Here is a 16,163-nt window from a genome sequence, read left to right on the forward strand (position 1 = left end):
GAGTCTGCACGCAGCCTCCCTGTACACACAGAGCCTGGAGTCTGCACACACAGAGCCTGGAGTCTGCACACAGCCTCACACCCACCCAGTGCTGTCTGGCGCTTTTGCAGAAGCCTCATGATGCCCACAAATCTGAAAACGTTTTCTCCAAGTCCTTCATGAGACTCGCCCGCCCTCCCTGCTCCAGACGCCCTCCAAGCTCGCGCAGAGACTGAGCGTGGGGTTAACCCCTGCTTCTCGAGTGCCCGTGGCTGAGAGCGGAGGACCCGGGGTAGAGCCAGTCCTCAGTACGGCAGCTCCGCGTGGGTCACCTGCAGCCCCCAACTCTGAGCACACTCGGCAGGCAGGCTGGGACCAGGCTCTGCCACCAGCCAACCCCAGGTCCAGGGACGAGGCCTTCCAGGCACTCCACCCGGGATCTGGGCAATGCCACACTCCCAGCTGGTGCAGACACACAGCCACGCGCACACGTGGGGAGGCAGGCCGATTAGTGGCCGCAGTGGCACTTACGAAGATGGATACAATCACTGCCCAACAATCGATGTGAGGGTTCCTAAGAGTTACAAGAATGAAATATATTTTTCATTGATTTGTTGTTTTAAACCATTAAAAAGATGAGTAAGTGTGTTGAAGCAGGGTAAACAGTCAGGGCACTAAAAAAACACTACCATTCTCACACTGTTGTAGAAAATCAATCTCCGTGACATACTTTCAAGTAAAAATCCCAAAAGCAGGTGAGTCCACGGCCCTGGGAATGGTGCTGTTGGGGAGAACACCGGCGGGGAGCCCGGCGGCCGCGGGCCCCACCTGCCGACCGGGGCTTCAGACCCAGGCCCGGACCTCAGCTCAAATTCACTCCCGCGATGGCTCTTAAGAAAAATCACAAAAAACGTCTAAACCCCTTTTTGTTTGAAGTAACCAAGTAGCACCTATTTGCGCTGCGGCAGGCGGGGCGGTGGGATCGATGGCAGGAAATGGGAGGCGGGGGCTGAGCGCAGAGCTGGGCTCAAGCCTGACACTATTGATTTTACCTAGTTCAGCTGGCCTTGTAATTAAAATGTAAATTTGAGAAAGAGATTATGTCCTGACAGAAATGGTAGGATTAAGGAGAAGATAAAAGCCCCTCGGTGAAAATTCGGAGAAAGGAATGAGAAAGAAACGGGCGCCGTCTCCCCAGCTACGGGTTTAAACGAATCTACTGCAGAGTCATCGCCTTTAATTGAAAACCAGTGACGACGATCAACTGGCATCATGAACTGGCGCCCAGCACTTCCTGCGCTGCCCCCGAGGCACCAGGGTCCACGGTGCAGACCCGGCCCTGGACCCCTTGAGGAGCAAGGGGTCTCCTGCCGCTCGCTGTCAAGAGGCCCGTCCTGGGGCACAGCGGCCCCTCCCGCAGGGGGTCCCAGGCACCCGGCCCAGGAACCCCCGGGGAGCAGCGCGGCAGCACTCTGTGGAGGACGAGCGGGAGCTGGCAGGACCCGGGGTGGTCACCTACGCTGGTGCCTGGAGACCGAGCTCCCCCTCGAGGGAGGCGGCCAGGGCGGACCGCGGAGACGGGCCAGGCCCCTCAGGGCTCCAGCACCGGCCCGGGCCGCCTCGTGGGCGCGGGATGAGGCCTGCAGGTGGCGGACCCAGACCAGGCACCTGGAGGGGCATGGCAGAAGGCCGGGCCCCAGGAGCGGCCCAGGGCTCAGAGGAGACCTGTGCTGGGACGGCGTGGCCAGCGAGGTCAGCGTGAGGGCGCGGCGGGGGCTAAGGGGCTGGGGTGGGCAGCGGCTGCACCCTTGGGCGCCCAGGGAGGGCCTCAAGGCAGTGGACGGGGGGCCTCGAACAGCGGGTGGGGGACACCCTGGTCACATCCACACCCCAACTGCCTGAGCACCTAACTCCTGGACAAACTCACTTTTAGCTCAGATGCCAACTCAAACCTCGAGTCGACAACTCACTCACTCCCCACACAAGCCCCACGTGGCGCAGGACTCGCTCGCTCCCTCTGCACACAAGGCGCCCCTGTGCACATGCGGCTGCTGGAGAGGTTTGGAAGAGAAACTCCGGCAAAGGCAGGGGGCGGCAGCGCCTTCCCGAGGGGCCCTGCGGCTGCTCGACCAGAGGCTGAGCCGTGACCCCACCGACGGGACCAGGACTCAGGGAGGCCCGCGTCGGCAGGTGCCTGACCGCGTGAGGAGAATCACGATTTTCAATGAAAGTGGCTCCGCAAGGGCACCCAGTGGGACAGCAGAGACCCCAGGACGACGTAGCACGGACCGGGCGCCCCGGTGGCCTGCTCTGCGGGCCCAGGCTGGACCCAGGCCCGTCCTCAGGGGCCGCGTCCCGAGGGCCGCCCCCCTCCCGGGCCCACGCCGCTGCTCACCGCACTCAGGCCACAGGTGCTCGGGGACGCAGGCCTCGTAGCCCTCCTTCTCCGGGACCTCCACAAAGTCGTCCTCGTCTTCATCCTCGTCCCCGGGGGCTGCCATCTGGGGAAATACCCCGAGCTGTGAGCGACAGCCCCAGGCAGAGCCCCAGCCTCGCCTCCGTGGACTGCCTCCAGGACGGGGCTCAGCGTGCCCCACGTGGCCGCATTCACAGTCCGCCTCGTTCCCTGAACCGCAGCAGCCCACGCGTGCCTCCGCCGGCTGGCCCGTTGAGACCCACGGACGGGCACGCTGCAGCCCAGGGAGCCCCAGGGAGCCCCACGGGCCCGCGGTCCTGGCCCTCCACCCAGCTCCGGCCAGACCAGAAGCACCGCCCCCAGGCGTCCAGCGCTGCGGCTGCAACCACGGCACTTCCAGAACAGTCCATCCTCCAGAGCGGCTTGCTGCAAGGCCACTGGAGAGAAAGCCTCCCCTGGACGGGGCGGACCTCCCTGCTGCTCTCCGAGCCTGGATCCCCCCACCCCCCATCCCCCACCCCGAGTCCAGTGCCCCAACATCCACTCCCCCCCAGCACCCTCCCTGGCGGCACCCAGCCGGGCCGGAGTGGCAGGGACCCTGGGGGTCGGGGGCGGGGGGCGGCTCACTGCAGGGGGTGGGGGCTCCTCCGGAAAACAGCTTGGAGGCGGCCTTGCACTCCCACCACGCGCTGGGGCCACACGCACCCTGAACCAGGACTCAGCAGCCTGCACCTCTCAGGGAGAGCCCCTCCCTTCACAGTCTCAACCCCCGCACCCCTACTACGGGGCGTGGGGCCCGTTCTTCCCGAGAGGGCGCCGCTCGGATGTGCCTGGGAGCTGGGCTGCACGGCCAGTGCCGCCCGGAAACACCCCAGAGTCTGAGGGGCCGCAGCCCCAGGCCAGACTGCAGGAAACGTTCAGAGACCGCGGCCGGGCTGAGGCCCACTGGACTCTCACCCTCCCTCCCCTCCAGGCCCTGGGGCACACGGCTGCCCGGGGCAGACAGACGGGGGGCCGGCCCATCGACCCCAGGGCAGGCGGCCAGCCAGGCCACAGGCACCCAGGACCCAGAGGCTGAGGAGCGGCTGGGAGGCCTAATCAGATGCAAATGCTCTCAGCTTGGGCGCAGGCCGCGGCCCGCGTCTGGGAGGCACGGAGACATTAATCATTGGAAACTGTAATTTTTGTTATCAGTCTAACACTGATCAAAAGGGAAGCCTGTCTCCACCGCTGACCTGTGAAACGTCCCAATTATACTCTTTGGAAATGACAGGGGCACTTAACTCCAGAGCCGAGCAAATGACGACGATCAATCACGTTTGAATAACAATGAGCCGCGGACCTGAAAATTATTTTTGTATAGAATCTACCCAGGAATTTATGAAAGGTGGAAAGCAGCCCAAGGTTTTCGGGCATTACGGTCCCAGCTAGTGCCGTGCGTATCAAACACTAAACAGAATTTATGTGTTTTAATTTTCCAAAAGGTAGATGTTGAGTGCGTGCTGCAATGCACGACACCCGCGCCAGACCTTAAATATGGAGCTCATTTTCATAAAAGACTATGCTTATCGTGCACACCCTTGAATTCCACCCGGGACTTTTATTAAATTTTCATTTCCTAAAAAACATCTGGATGCTTAGTTAACTATTAGGAATTATACCCTCTCTCCCCCAGGTAAAACTGTTTATCCCTGTGACTAAGCCCGGGAGCCCTGGGCTTAGACGCGCGTGAGGCCCGCGGGCCTGCAGGGCGGCCTCCTCAGGCCCCAGACCCTGGCGCACAGCTCTGCAGGGCGGTGCCAGCGTCCTCCCACAAGAGCTACTGCAGGTGTCCCTGCCACCCTTGCGTCCCAAACACCTCGGAGGCTGGGGTGACCCTCGAACCAGGCCCCCGGGGAAACAGGGGTCCCACTCACAAGGAAGGTCTAGTTCTCCGGGCTGCGCGGGGCTCTGGGGTGCTGAGCACCCTGAGGCCCTCCCACATCCAGCCCCGGGGGCACCCCATCCCTGGAGGGCAGCGGAAGGAGACCCCCATCACCCAAGCCAGGCGGGCCTCTCCCATCCTCAGAGGAGCACTTGGCTGGGGACACCCAGGCCCACGGAAAGGATCTGCCCGCACTTGAGGGGCCAGCCCAGGGCTCCCAGGCGCCACAAGTGGCAACCTCCCCTCGAGGTCAAAGGTCACAGATCAGGTCAGAAGTGACACTGGGCATGGGTGGGAGGTGGCTGGGGGCAGAGCAGGGGCACGGAGACCCTTGAGGGTCCTGGGGGACGTCACGGCCTGCGGGCATTAGGTCAGGCAGGAGGCCTTGCACAGCAGGGTCAGACTCGCTGACAGGCCTCAAGAGCAGTTTGCTGGGAGTCGAGCTTCCCCGTTGTGAAGAGAGACCATCAGACACGCTCGAGAAAGCAGCCTGCCCTCGCCCAGGGGCCCAGAGGTGCACCCCCCGTGCCAGGTCCAGTCCTGGGCCAGGCAGGTAGGCCAGGCCCTGCGGCTGACGCTCAGGCCCCAGGACGGAACCCTCAGGGCCCCAGGGAGGCAGAGGATGCCCCAGGCCTTCCTCTCTTTCCACACAAATTGATTCTCACCCAGTTAAAAGGATTTAGAAAAATGAGGCTCTGAGATCATAATTAAACAAGCAATGAAAGTGCTAAAATATACAACATAATCCGATTACAGAAGTAGGGCAGCGGGCTGCTAATTACTCGAGAAGGATGGGAAGGGCCACCTCCCAGACCTGCCCGCCCAAGGCCTGCCCACGACAGAGCTGGACCATTAAACACATTCCGTGCGACCTAATTAACTTGGGGCGCCACTGCCATTACTTTTCACCCAAGAAATCACTTTTGTTCAGTTTTATGCGTGTATGTTTCCCTTTAAAAAAAAAATGATGTAAGGCCCCGTCAGACAAGTGAGCGCCAAGCTGCATCTGTCTCCTCAGCTTGATGGCAACGCACTTAAAGCCCCATTCTATCTTATAAACCAAAAATTAACCGTGCTCAGCTGTGAGGGTCGTCATCACAGCTGCTATTTATATGCTAATGCCCTCCCTGGACCGCGTGCAAATTGCCCAGCCAGGCCAATATCTCATGTGCATCTCCGCTGCCTGGACGCACCTTGGCAGGTGTGGGCCTGCTGCGGGCGGGTGGTGACCATCACAGCCTCGAGTGGGCGTGGGGCGCTGCCACCCTCCTGCGTGGAGGGGCCTGGAGCCGCCAGCCCCTCTCTCACCAGCTCCCGCCGCTCCAGCACTGAGGCCAGCCAGCCGGGATGTGCGAGGCTGCCACCGCCCCGTCAGGCCCACCAGGTGCCCGGCCACCGTTTCCAGGCAGAGGAAACAGTTTCCTGAGTCTGTCCTGCATCCAGACGGGGGTCCCAGCACGTGCTCCTGGGACCCCGCCTGGGGCCTGATGCGGGCTGGCTGGCCTCACCCAGCCCGGCCTCTGGGCGAGATCGCGTGCTCACCATGCACCTGGCCTTAACAAGAAGATCCATGCAACTCCCCCAAACTCAGCCTTCCCATCTGTAGAACAGGGCTAAGGGTGGAATCGACCTCACAGGGCTGACTCTGGAATTAAGGAAACCACCTGTGAAAGTATTCAGGAGAGAGCAGCCACCCTGGAGGGTGCTGGGGAACTGGGCTGTAGGGCAGGGATGGCCCAGGGCCTGCGGGGACGGGGGGACGGCCCCCATAGCAGCCGACATGCTCCCAGTCCTTGCGAGAGCACGGGCAGCCCCGGCCCCAGCTGCCGCCCCTGCACAGCAGCCTTTGGCGCGAGAGTGATGGAGAGAGCAGTCCCCAGGAAGGTTCACTGGCCCGGCCAGGCACAAGCCCCTCACGGCAGCTGATTCAGCCCCCTGCCTCCCTGGGGCCGCGCGGCCCGGTCAGCACTTCACCCCGAGGCTCTCTGCTCAGGAAGCCGGCACTGAGCGGCATCCAGCCCAGCACAGCCGGCCACTGACAGGAGAAAAACATCACCCGGAGTCACGCGGGATCTGTGCCCTTGCAACAAGTGGGAGCGTGTGGGGGTTAAACCCGAGGCTGCCGGCAGACCGGCAACGGGAGAAGGGGAGCACTGTGGGGGCGCTCCAGCGGCTGCAGCGAGGAGCCCGGGGCTGAGAAAACACCTGCTCTGCAGAGTCTGCACAGACTGATGCAGAGAATCATTACTTTCTGTCTTACTGGGGCGGGAGGGGGGTGGAATTAATATTTTATGAATCATACAATACAAAGTACATGGTGATCACAGCTACGTAATTAAACAACAGGCAATTTAAAAGTTTCCCAAGGGTTTTATCAGCATAACAGATGTAGCAGCCACGGATTATTAGGCCTGTCCTCCAGCAACAGGGCTGGAAACTGAGTTTACCAGGCGATGCTCCACATCGGCCTAGCCAAGACCGATCTCTGCCCGCTCCCACACGGAGCTGGGACAGACACACCGTAAACAAAAAAACTACGTGAAACAAAAGGTTACACGTACTTAAGCCGGCTTAAATCCTCTTTAAAGACAGAACACCTACATCAAAAGAAAAAGAACACGGCAACACAGGCTAAAGTGGGGCGCCTGGCCAGAGAGCCCGCCAGGCGGTGGGGCAGGGGTGCCGCACACACGGCGCCCCCACAGCGGGAGCAGCCCGCCCGTCCCCCGTGGTGTTAGAGTCCCGAGCACTGAACTCCACGCTCCCAGCTCAGCCTGCTAGCGGAGACACCAGGCAGAGACTGAAGCTGCAGCCGTCTCAAGAGAAGACGACCAGGCGAAGACGCCAGTCTGTGTGTCGTCACTGTGGTCGCGCAGAGCCGCGCACACACGCAGACACCGCAGCGGGGCTGTTCTGGGAGGCGGGCTGCCCGAGCAGGCGCTGCCTCTCAGCTGCACGCCCAGTCACTCCATCCGCAGGTCCGTGGCCCGGAGCACATGCTCAAGGGCTTCAAGCCTCTAAGTCGGCGCTTAGAGGAGAAGACAGGGCAGCCCCGCTTCCTCCTGCTGAAGCCACCACGCGGACCCCACGTACCCTGGCCCGACTGGACACCCCCCCCCCCCGAACACCCCTTGCATCCTCAGCCTCCTTTCTGCAGAGGGGCCCCTCTGACCTGACCACGTGCCTCCCAGGCCTTGGGGCTGCCCGGCTGCGGCCAGTGACCTGCTGACGCTCAAGCTGGGTCAGGCCCAGGGGCCACTCAGGGCTGACTCCCCGCAGCTGGCCTCTCTGAGTGGCCCTCAAGGGAACCGCGGCAGGACACCCGGAAGGCTCTGCTGCTGGTCCTGGGCCTGGAGCCCTGCAAGGCAGGCTGGTCCGGGGCTGCAAGGAGCAGGCGTGCTGCCGGCCCCCCCTCATGGATCTCCCCAAAGCCCTGGCTGCCTCCAGCCCAGCAAACCTAGGAGCTACCGGGGCGGGTTGCCCAGCACCCCCCCAGCACAGCAACTTAGAGATGGCCTTTGCGTAAGATGGGCTGGGCTGAACCGGCCAGGAAGGGGCGCACGGGGCTGGCTGACCCCCAACCCCCACAGCACATGCTGCTCTCGGGCCTGACCCCTCCGCCCCGACACCGCACCCCGGCTCTGCTGAGGCTCAGAGACAGGGACGCGCACCCAGGACCAACTGCTCTCCTGTGCCCAGAAAGCACCCTCTCTCACTGTGAAACAAGCATCGAGGTCACAACCCCCAGAACTGACTGACTTCTCACTGAGCTGTGTACTCAGCAAAGCCCTGTAGAGAGGCGGCCTCCAGAGCAGCCCGTGACCGGGTCCGCGCGCCCACCCGCCGCAGGAGAAGGGCGAGAGCGCCCCCTGCCGGCCCCCGAGGGCCGCGCAGCGCGGGGCGGAAGGCGGAGGGCGGCCTGAGCTCAGAGGCAGGCCCTCGCGAGCCGCGCCTCGGCCCACGGGCAAGGACGAGGGTGCGGCAGGCTCAGGGCGCTGGCTGCTCTCCATTCTAAGTCCGGGGGCCTAAACCTGACCTCGTCCTCAGCAAAGAACGGCGCCTGCCCACCCTGGGCCCCCTCAAAAAACGGGAGGGGGCAGGGCCCGTCACCCCACACCCACCGCGTCTCAAGGTGGCAGAGCTCACTTCTAATCACTAACGCAGTCATCTGCGGCTCCCCTCCCCAACACACACACACACGCGCACACACACACACACCCACACCCACCCACCCCTGCAGCTGTGGCTCCCCTCAACCCAGCGCCCCCGTCCGCCTCCGTGGCCCCCGCCGCCTGCGGGCAGGGCCTGGCCACGGTCTCTGGCACTCAGATGAGTCTGCTCCCGGCGAGGAGACACCAAGACCCGTGGGGCTGAGCTCAGATCGGGGGATGGCCCCTGGCTATCCTCACAGCCAGCTGGGGGCACTCACCTCCCCGCTGCGGCCCTCCTCGGGCACGATGTCCAGCTCCCGGGACCTCTTCAAGGCGGCTTCCAGCTCGGCCTTCAGGTGGAGAGCACCCTCCAAGTGCCCACCGTGTGCCCCCGCGCGGGTGAACAGCTGCGAGGACAGGACAGCACCTCCTAGGCCAGGCACTCGCTCTCCCCTAGGGCCAGCCCTGCACCTGCTGTCAGCCCATGCGGCCCATCTGGACCCAGGGGCCTGCCCTGACCCCGGAGCACACCCTGACCCGGGAGCACACCCAGACCCGGAGCACACCCTGACCCCGGAGCCCGCCCAGACCCCGGAGCCTGCCCAGAGCCGGGCGCACGCCCTGATCCAGGGGCCGGCCCGCATCCAGGAACACACCTGGACCCAGGAGCACGCAGCCGGCAGGAGCTTGTTCTGGATGAGCCTGAGCGCATCCCGGGCCGCACGGATGACGGCCGAGTTGTCCTCGCTCTCACGCACCCTCAGGCTGTCTGCAGCAAATGCATGGACAGTCAACGGAAGGACCGCCACCCAGGCAGGTCACAGGGTATCCGACTGGACCACCCGCCAGCCACTCGTCATCTGGCACCCAAACCTGCCGGCCGAGGAGACTCTGTCTCATGGCTTCCACAGCAGGTTTAGCCTAATCCCAATGGCCCTCTCCAGGCCATGAAGTCAGGGGATCCCCCCCCGACGCCCACACTGCCCTCAGGATGGAGGCCCCACCAGCCCCTCAGCCCAGGGTCCTCCCTGTGAGCTCTGCCACCCCAGCAAGCCTCAGCCAGCACCCCCTCCAGCGTGACCCCTGCGTTGAGGCCTTGGTGCTTCCTGGCAGGGTGGAAGGTCTTGCTGTGGCTGCAGAGGCTGGGTGGCCTCCAGCCTCAGCCTCACCCCACCCGAGGAGCCCGAGCCAGGTGGGGTGGGACAGACAGTCAGTGCCCCTCACCCACGGAAGCTGGAATGCAGGAGCCCCACGGCGCCAGCGTAGGCATGGCCCATGTCGTCACAAACATGGCAAAAAAAGTTTCTCTCGATTCCTCCTCCCAGCCGCCCTCTGGCCCGTGGAGCGCCCTGCACGTCAGAGAGGGCTGGCACCCTGTGCCCTACACGCCGGAGTGCCTTCCCACGCTCACCTCACAGCCCAGAGGCCGGAGCACCGGAAGTGTCCCAAGGCCTGTGGCCGAGGCGGCCTGGCATGGGGGCACCCCTACCTGAGGACAGCTCCACGTCCAGCGTGTACTGCCGGGAGCCCAGCCCGTGGTGCCGCACGAACCCATCTGGGTCGCTGTCCTCGTCCTCTGAGGGTGGCCCCCCTGCGCCCACGGCTCCCGGGCAGCCTGAGCGGGCAGGCAGGCTCTTGCTGCAGCAGGGCTGTTCCTCGTTCCCGTCACCCTTCTCGGGCACGGGGCACCCGGCGGCCCCGGGGGCCAGGTCGAGGTCGAAGGGCAGCAGCAGTCGGAAGCAGCTCTCCAGCTCGGTGAGGCAGCCCCAGATCTCCGCGGACATCTCTGGGAGAATGGGACGCGGCTCGCTGGACCCCAGCGGGAGTGGCATCCAGGAGGGGACACAGCGCGCCCCGCCCCCTCCCCCACAGGCCAGCGGGTGCCCTGCTCCGGAGACCACTCTGGGACATTCGGGGCGACTCCCTCAGCTGTGCCCGGCGAGAGCCTGCCTGGACGGCACTCCAGCCGCTTGCTGCCGAGCTCAGCTCCGCCCCACCATCCCACTCTGGCTGTGGCTGCCCGCGGAGTCTCTCGGCTCCGTGGCCTTCCTGAGGCCAGGCTTCTGGAAGGGCCTTCGACCCGCTGCCCTTCAAGCTGCTCCCACCCTGGGTGCCCCCCACAGGGAGGGCTGGCACAGGGATTTGGGGAGCAGACTGGCAAGACTGCAGTTGAGGGGTGTCAGGCTCAGATGGACGGCGACGCTCAGGCCACCATGGGACGCGCGTCTGCAGCGTGGCCACCGGGGCCGCAGGAGAGGGTGGGCGCCCTCCAGGGGCCCTCCCCCACCCTCAACTTGAACCAGCTCTGTCCACCCTGTCTACCCAACCTGCCCCAAAACCCCCAGCGAGCCTCAGCCGGCGCCTCCTCCAGCGCGACCGCTAGGCCCATGGCCCTGGCAGTCCCTTGCAGGGTGCCAGGTGCCCAGGGATCTAGGTCTTCCTGCGGCTACGGGACCGGATGACCTCCAGCCTCCTCCTCACCCCCCGCCCCCACCAAACTCCCAGAGCAGGCCCTGCAACAGGGGCGCAGTGCTGGGCAAGGACCTGAGCTCTGCCTGGGAAGGAGCAGCAGGCTGGGTCAGGGTGGCGCCCCACTCCCCACAGCTCACCTTCCATCTCCCGCGCTGCCCACTCGGACCTCTCCTTGTAGATTCTGTCCAAGTGCTTCTGTCTCTCTTCTGCTCGCTTTCTTTCTGCCAGAGTGCGAGCGTCCACGTCTTGGAAGTCTACCTGAGAAGTTTAGGTAAAGGTCAGGCCCAGCTACAAAAAATCTAACGAAAACGTGAGTTGCAACCAGGCCTAACACCAGGCGCAGCAGCACAGCTCTGCTCAGGAGCTACAGGCCGGAGCGCTATGGCCTCAGGCCCAGGCGCGCGGCTTTAACAGGCAAGGCAGCACACTCCACGGACACTAAGCCCCCAGAATGAACACAGCCATTGGCGTCTCCTAGTAAAGTCAGGTAAAAAGGCTTCTAGTCACATACACGCTGCAGTGGGGAGGCTGCTGGCCAGACCCAGAGGCCTGAGAACGCTCGAGGGGACCCCAGGGGAGCAGCTGGAAGGGCAGCAGCCACAGGCCTGGAGTGGGAGGGGAGGAAGGGGCAGTAACCGGTCCTAGCAGGTGTCGTCCACCCAGACTGGCTGGGCCCAAGTGCAGAGCCCGGCAGAGAAAAGGGCTGCGTCTGAGCAGATGACTCTCACGCTCCTTTTCACCTTGTGGAAACCAGGCCCAAAGGCTCAGCCCCACCTACACACGGGGACGAGCTGAGGCTCTTCCCTCACAGCTGCTCCTCCGGCTCCAGACCACCCCCTGCCCAGACCGCATGGGCCGGTGGTGCGGTGCAGGGCTTGCCCACCTGTTTGCTGTGCTTTAGGAAGTGGAAGCCCAAGGCCAGCTTCTTATAGGCTGCACCGTACTTCTCATTCCAGCCACGGACGGCCCGGGCAGCCGCTTGCCTCAGCCTCTGTGCCACCTCCCTGGGGGGTGGCAGGGGCCGCTCATGGTCAGTACCCAGCGTGAGCTCCAGGAACTCCTGGAAGTTGGAAATGACCAGTGTCCTGAACTGGTGAGACCTGGCGAAGAGCTGGACCAGGACCTGGAAGGCGGACAGGCGGATCTCTGCGTGCTCCTGGCTCAGCTGGGCCATCAGCAGGTGGTAGGCGTGGCCAAGCTGCTCTTCTGAAGACCTGGAGACACAGCCACAGTGGCAGGGACGTGGGCACTTCCAGAGCCATTGCCCCTTCCCCCAGGGCAGATGAGCACTGCCCACGTGCCAACCCTGGCCCCTACCTATTGCTGGATAGCTCACAAGGCGAGCTTTTAACTACTTTCATGAAGACAAACAGAAAAAAACATTCCCTGACACAAGAAAACGCTGTGAAGCTCAGAGTCAGGGCGCACGGTTTCACAGGACTCAGCCAGGCGCTGTCATTCATTCGGGGGCTGACCGCCCATCCACAGATGAGTGCCTGGGCGCCTGAGGGGCTCTTGGCCCACCCAGCTAGCAGCGGTGCAGAGACCCCACCCCAAGGGGAGACCACCCCCAGCCTCCCGGAAAGCTCTGTGGCCTTCTGGGAGCCACCCCGGGAGGCGTGCACACCGCAACCCCTCTTTCGTTCCTCTTCCCAGCTACCCTCACCCTCCCCACCCCGCATGCCCTGCTCTTTAGGGGTTGTCGGGGAATGCAACAAAACCTGACCTGAGTCACCATTTTTAACCAAAGTGTAAATTCTTGTCACTGAAACGATCACGTAAGTTCTGTTCTGTGAACATATGGCAAGGATCACCAGCAGAGTTCCTTGCTTCTGCTGCTGGTGCCTGAGAGGCTCTTGGGTAAGAGCGGTGTCCAAAGACAGACAGGACCTACCGCCCAGCACGAGTCCACCCGTGTGACCTCTAACCTTCCTCCCACACGTGTTCCAACACTGAGTAACCCTTCAATCATACAGGTGCGCTCAAGGTTAGGCACCCACACAGAGAACTGAACAGACCTGTTCTCCCTAAGGCTGCACACCCCTGCCTCGAACTGCTGCCCCAGAACAGGACCGAGCACTGCAGGACCCTGGGGAGATGTCCCGGGGCCTGCTCCTTTGCTGGTTCTTCCCCAGCAGGGAAGCTGACCCCAGGGTAGCCCCACATTCTCCTAGGGCTGGCACAGACTTGCTGAGACAGAGCCTTAAGACATACTTGCAAATTTTCTTCAGCTGCTTCATTTTCTCGGGGTTCAGTTGGGGCTCTCCTGAAGTTGTGAGCTCTTCGACCAACTCTGAAAGTTTCTGATCCATATCTAGAAACAGGAAACGCATAGACGCTAAACGACCACCTAGTATTTCACAGCTCTGGGTTTTATTAGATGTCGCTGGGTTCCACTGTGTGTCAGGCACAGGGTGTCGACACAACGCTGAGGGGTCCTTGCGACCTGGCCTCTGTTGACATGACCCCCTGATGCTGAAACAATTCAAGGTGAGATTCCGGGCCGGGTCAACAAGACATGTTTGATGGTAATTAGGAAAAGGACAACGACAGACCGGTGCTGTGGAGGTCTACAATCCGAGAGCCACGGAGCACGCAGTCACGCTCGGCGGGAAGGCAAGCACCAGAACGGCTGAATTACACTCAAGCTAGCTTTCCCGCAGGACGGCAGGCGCACCTCTTCCCTCGCCAGCTCGACCATCCCTCCGAAAGCCACAGCGTGGCCTCTAGACCCGCAGGGCGAGTTGCTGCAACCCGACCTGCTCGCGGGCAGCCGCCTGAGGCGGGTACGGAGGAGGCCGGGGCGCCCGCGCCGCAGGGGGAGGGCCGGCGCTCCGCCGCGCCTCCCACCAGCAGTACCGCCTGCCGCCGCCGCCGCTGCGCCCCAGCGCCCCGCCGCCCTCGGGCCAGTCAGGGCCGACGAGCCCCGGTGCTAAAGTCCGGGGCGCGGCCGGACCGAAGAGGGCGGCGTCCAGGGCAGGGCGCGGCGGGGGCATCACGGGGCGGGGGACGAAGGAGGCGCCCCCGAGACCAGGCTGCGCTCCGACCCCGGCCCGTCAGGCCGCCCCGCAGCCCCACCTACCGCGCTCCCTGCCGCTCGCCGCAGCCCACCCTTCCGGCGAAGGGCCCGCCCCCCGTCACGTGCCCCAGGTCGCGACAGTCATTGGCCCGCCCCAGCCCGGCGGCGCGGGGGGAAGGTCGGAGCGGCCGAAAGCCCGGGTCTAACCCGCTTGGCGGCCGCTCTCTGCTTAGCCCGCCCCTTCCGGCGCAGGCCCCGCCCTCCTCCTGTCACGTGACCCCCAGCGCGGCGAGCAGTGGCCCGCCTGGAGCCCCGAGGCGTGGACGCGGGGTCAGAGCCGAGACCTGCTTGGTGACGCAGGCGCGCTCCCGGCCGAAGGCGCGTGAACGGCGGGGGAGGGGGACGGGTCTGACGACGCGCGAGAAAAAAGGAGGCGGGCGGGCGCGGCAAGGCCTTAAAGGGACCGTGTGCTCGTGGGCTGGGCCGGGCCCGACTGGGGGTGCGCGCTCGGCTCTTCGGCGTCGGCCCGGAAGCGTGGCGGCTCCCCCGCTCCGGGCCGCCTGGTGGGCGCACTTCTCCCTTCTGGCGCTGCCCAGAGGGCTCCCCGGGCCGGGTCCTGGGCGGACGCCCCAGCCGTCCCCGAGAGGTGGCGCCCCCGCTGGCAGCGCCCTCCCCGGTCCGTGGGCAGCGCGGGGAGCCCGGCCCGGGGGACCCTCCCCAGAAGACCCGCCCTGGCTCGTCTGCCAGCCGCCCTCCGGCCGCACTTCCCGGGGCCGGGACCGGCGCGGGGCCGGGCGTTGGTCCTCCCGAGGCCGCGGCAGGGACGCCCCCAGGCCTGGCGGCTCCGGCGTGCTCGGACGCCCGCCGTAGCCGGGCCCTCGGGAGGCTCCCCGGGCCCGCGGCGCCCGCACGGACCGGCGAACAGCAGCTGGGGTGTGTGCGGGGGCCTGGGCCGGGCAGAAGGGGCCGACGGCGCCGCAGGCCAGCCGGCCCGACGCGCCGGGCTCCCGTCTCGGGACGGAGAACAGGACGCCGATTGGACCGTGTGGTACCGCTGACACAGCAGGCCCAGAAGAGGGGGACCCGAGCGGAGGGGGGAGCGGGGACCCGGGATCGGGGGTGGTGGTTGCCCAGCCTCGTCTCTGTGTTGAAATGTCGAGTTGTATCTTTGGAAAGGGTGCTCTTGTGGTATGTGAATTACACCTTAATAAATAGCTATTAAGAAAGGGTGGCGGGAAGGAACGAAAAATGAGACAAAAGGAATTAAAAAGCGAAAGAAGAAATGACCGCCGGCCTCCCTGCGCAGGCCCCCGCCTCTGGTCTCCCTTCTGTGGCTACAGGGTGTTTCCCGTGCGAAGAGGACCCCCTCTCTCCAGCTCCCCTCCCCGGACTCCCCTCCGCGGCCCTCGCTGCCCAGCTCCTGGAGGCCTGTCTCTGCCCCACCGCCCGCTCCTCTCAGCTGATGGAGGCTCCTCTGTCCTTCCACGCACTTGGGCCAATGACCCAGGAGGCCCGCTGGACCCCTCTTCCTTTCCCGCAGCCCAGATGCCCGGACGGCCCCACCTTCAGGGGGAATTCAGAATCTGTGCACTTGGTCGCCCTGCGGCCACCGCCAGGTCCCTGCCGCAGACCCTCAGCCGGTCACCGCAGTCACCCCTGCCCTCCTGCCCCCTGGAGACCATTCACCTCGCAGCAGCCAGGGGGCCCCTAGAGGCTGAAGTCAGATCCTGGGATCCCCTCGCCCCTTCAGGGGCTCCCGTCCCAGGGTGAGGCCAGAACCTTTAACAGATCTTGGGGCCTTCTGGGTCTGTGCCGCTCACCCAGCCACCTCCCTTCTGCTCTCCCTCACCCTGCAGCCGGCGGGGCTTCCGGAAGCCACCCCATGCCTTCAAGGCTGTGCATCCTGCCCAGCAGGTCTTCCTTCAGCCTCTCGCCTCCCCAGCCCCCACCCGCCCTTTCTTTTTGGCTGTGTGGGTCTTGGTGCACACGTGGGTCTTTCTCTAGTTGCGGTGCACGGCTTCTCATCGTTGTGTAGCACAGGCTCCAGGTGTACAGGCGTCAGTACTTAGGGCTCCCAGGATCTAAACACGGGCTCGGTACTTGTGATACCGGCTGTGTTGCTCTGCAGCCTGTGGAATCCTCTGGCCCAGGGATCAAACCTGTGTCTCCTGCACTGGCAGGCAGGTTCTTTACTCCAGAGCC

At 64.3% G+C, this 16,163-nt stretch overlaps 1 protein-coding gene across 1 annotated transcript in view; it reads right to left on the reverse strand.

The window, feature by feature from the left end:
• UVSSA (UV stimulated scaffold protein A) overlaps positions 1 to 14,070 on the reverse strand; it is a 21,074-nt gene extending 7,004 nt beyond the window's left edge. Inside the window, 8 exon segments of the mRNA XM_040237705.1 lie at positions 2,375 to 2,480; positions 8,749 to 8,877; positions 9,127 to 9,239; positions 9,960 to 10,256; positions 11,080 to 11,200; positions 11,826 to 12,156; positions 13,157 to 13,256; positions 14,025 to 14,070. Of these exon segments, the coding sequence (XP_040093639.1) occupies positions 2,375 to 2,480; positions 8,749 to 8,877; positions 9,127 to 9,239; positions 9,960 to 10,256; positions 11,080 to 11,200; positions 11,826 to 12,156; positions 13,157 to 13,254 (1,195 nt within the window). The 5' untranslated portion in view covers positions 13,255 to 13,256; positions 14,025 to 14,070.
• Positions 14,071 to 16,163: the final 2,093 nt, after the last annotated feature.

The sequence above is a fragment of the Oryx dammah genome, unplaced genomic scaffold (genome assembly GCF_014754425.2).
Source record: "Oryx dammah isolate SB20612 unplaced genomic scaffold, SCBI_Odam_1.1 HiC_scaffold_3, whole genome shotgun sequence".
Taxonomy (NCBI): domain Eukaryota; kingdom Metazoa; phylum Chordata; class Mammalia; order Artiodactyla; family Bovidae; genus Oryx; species Oryx dammah.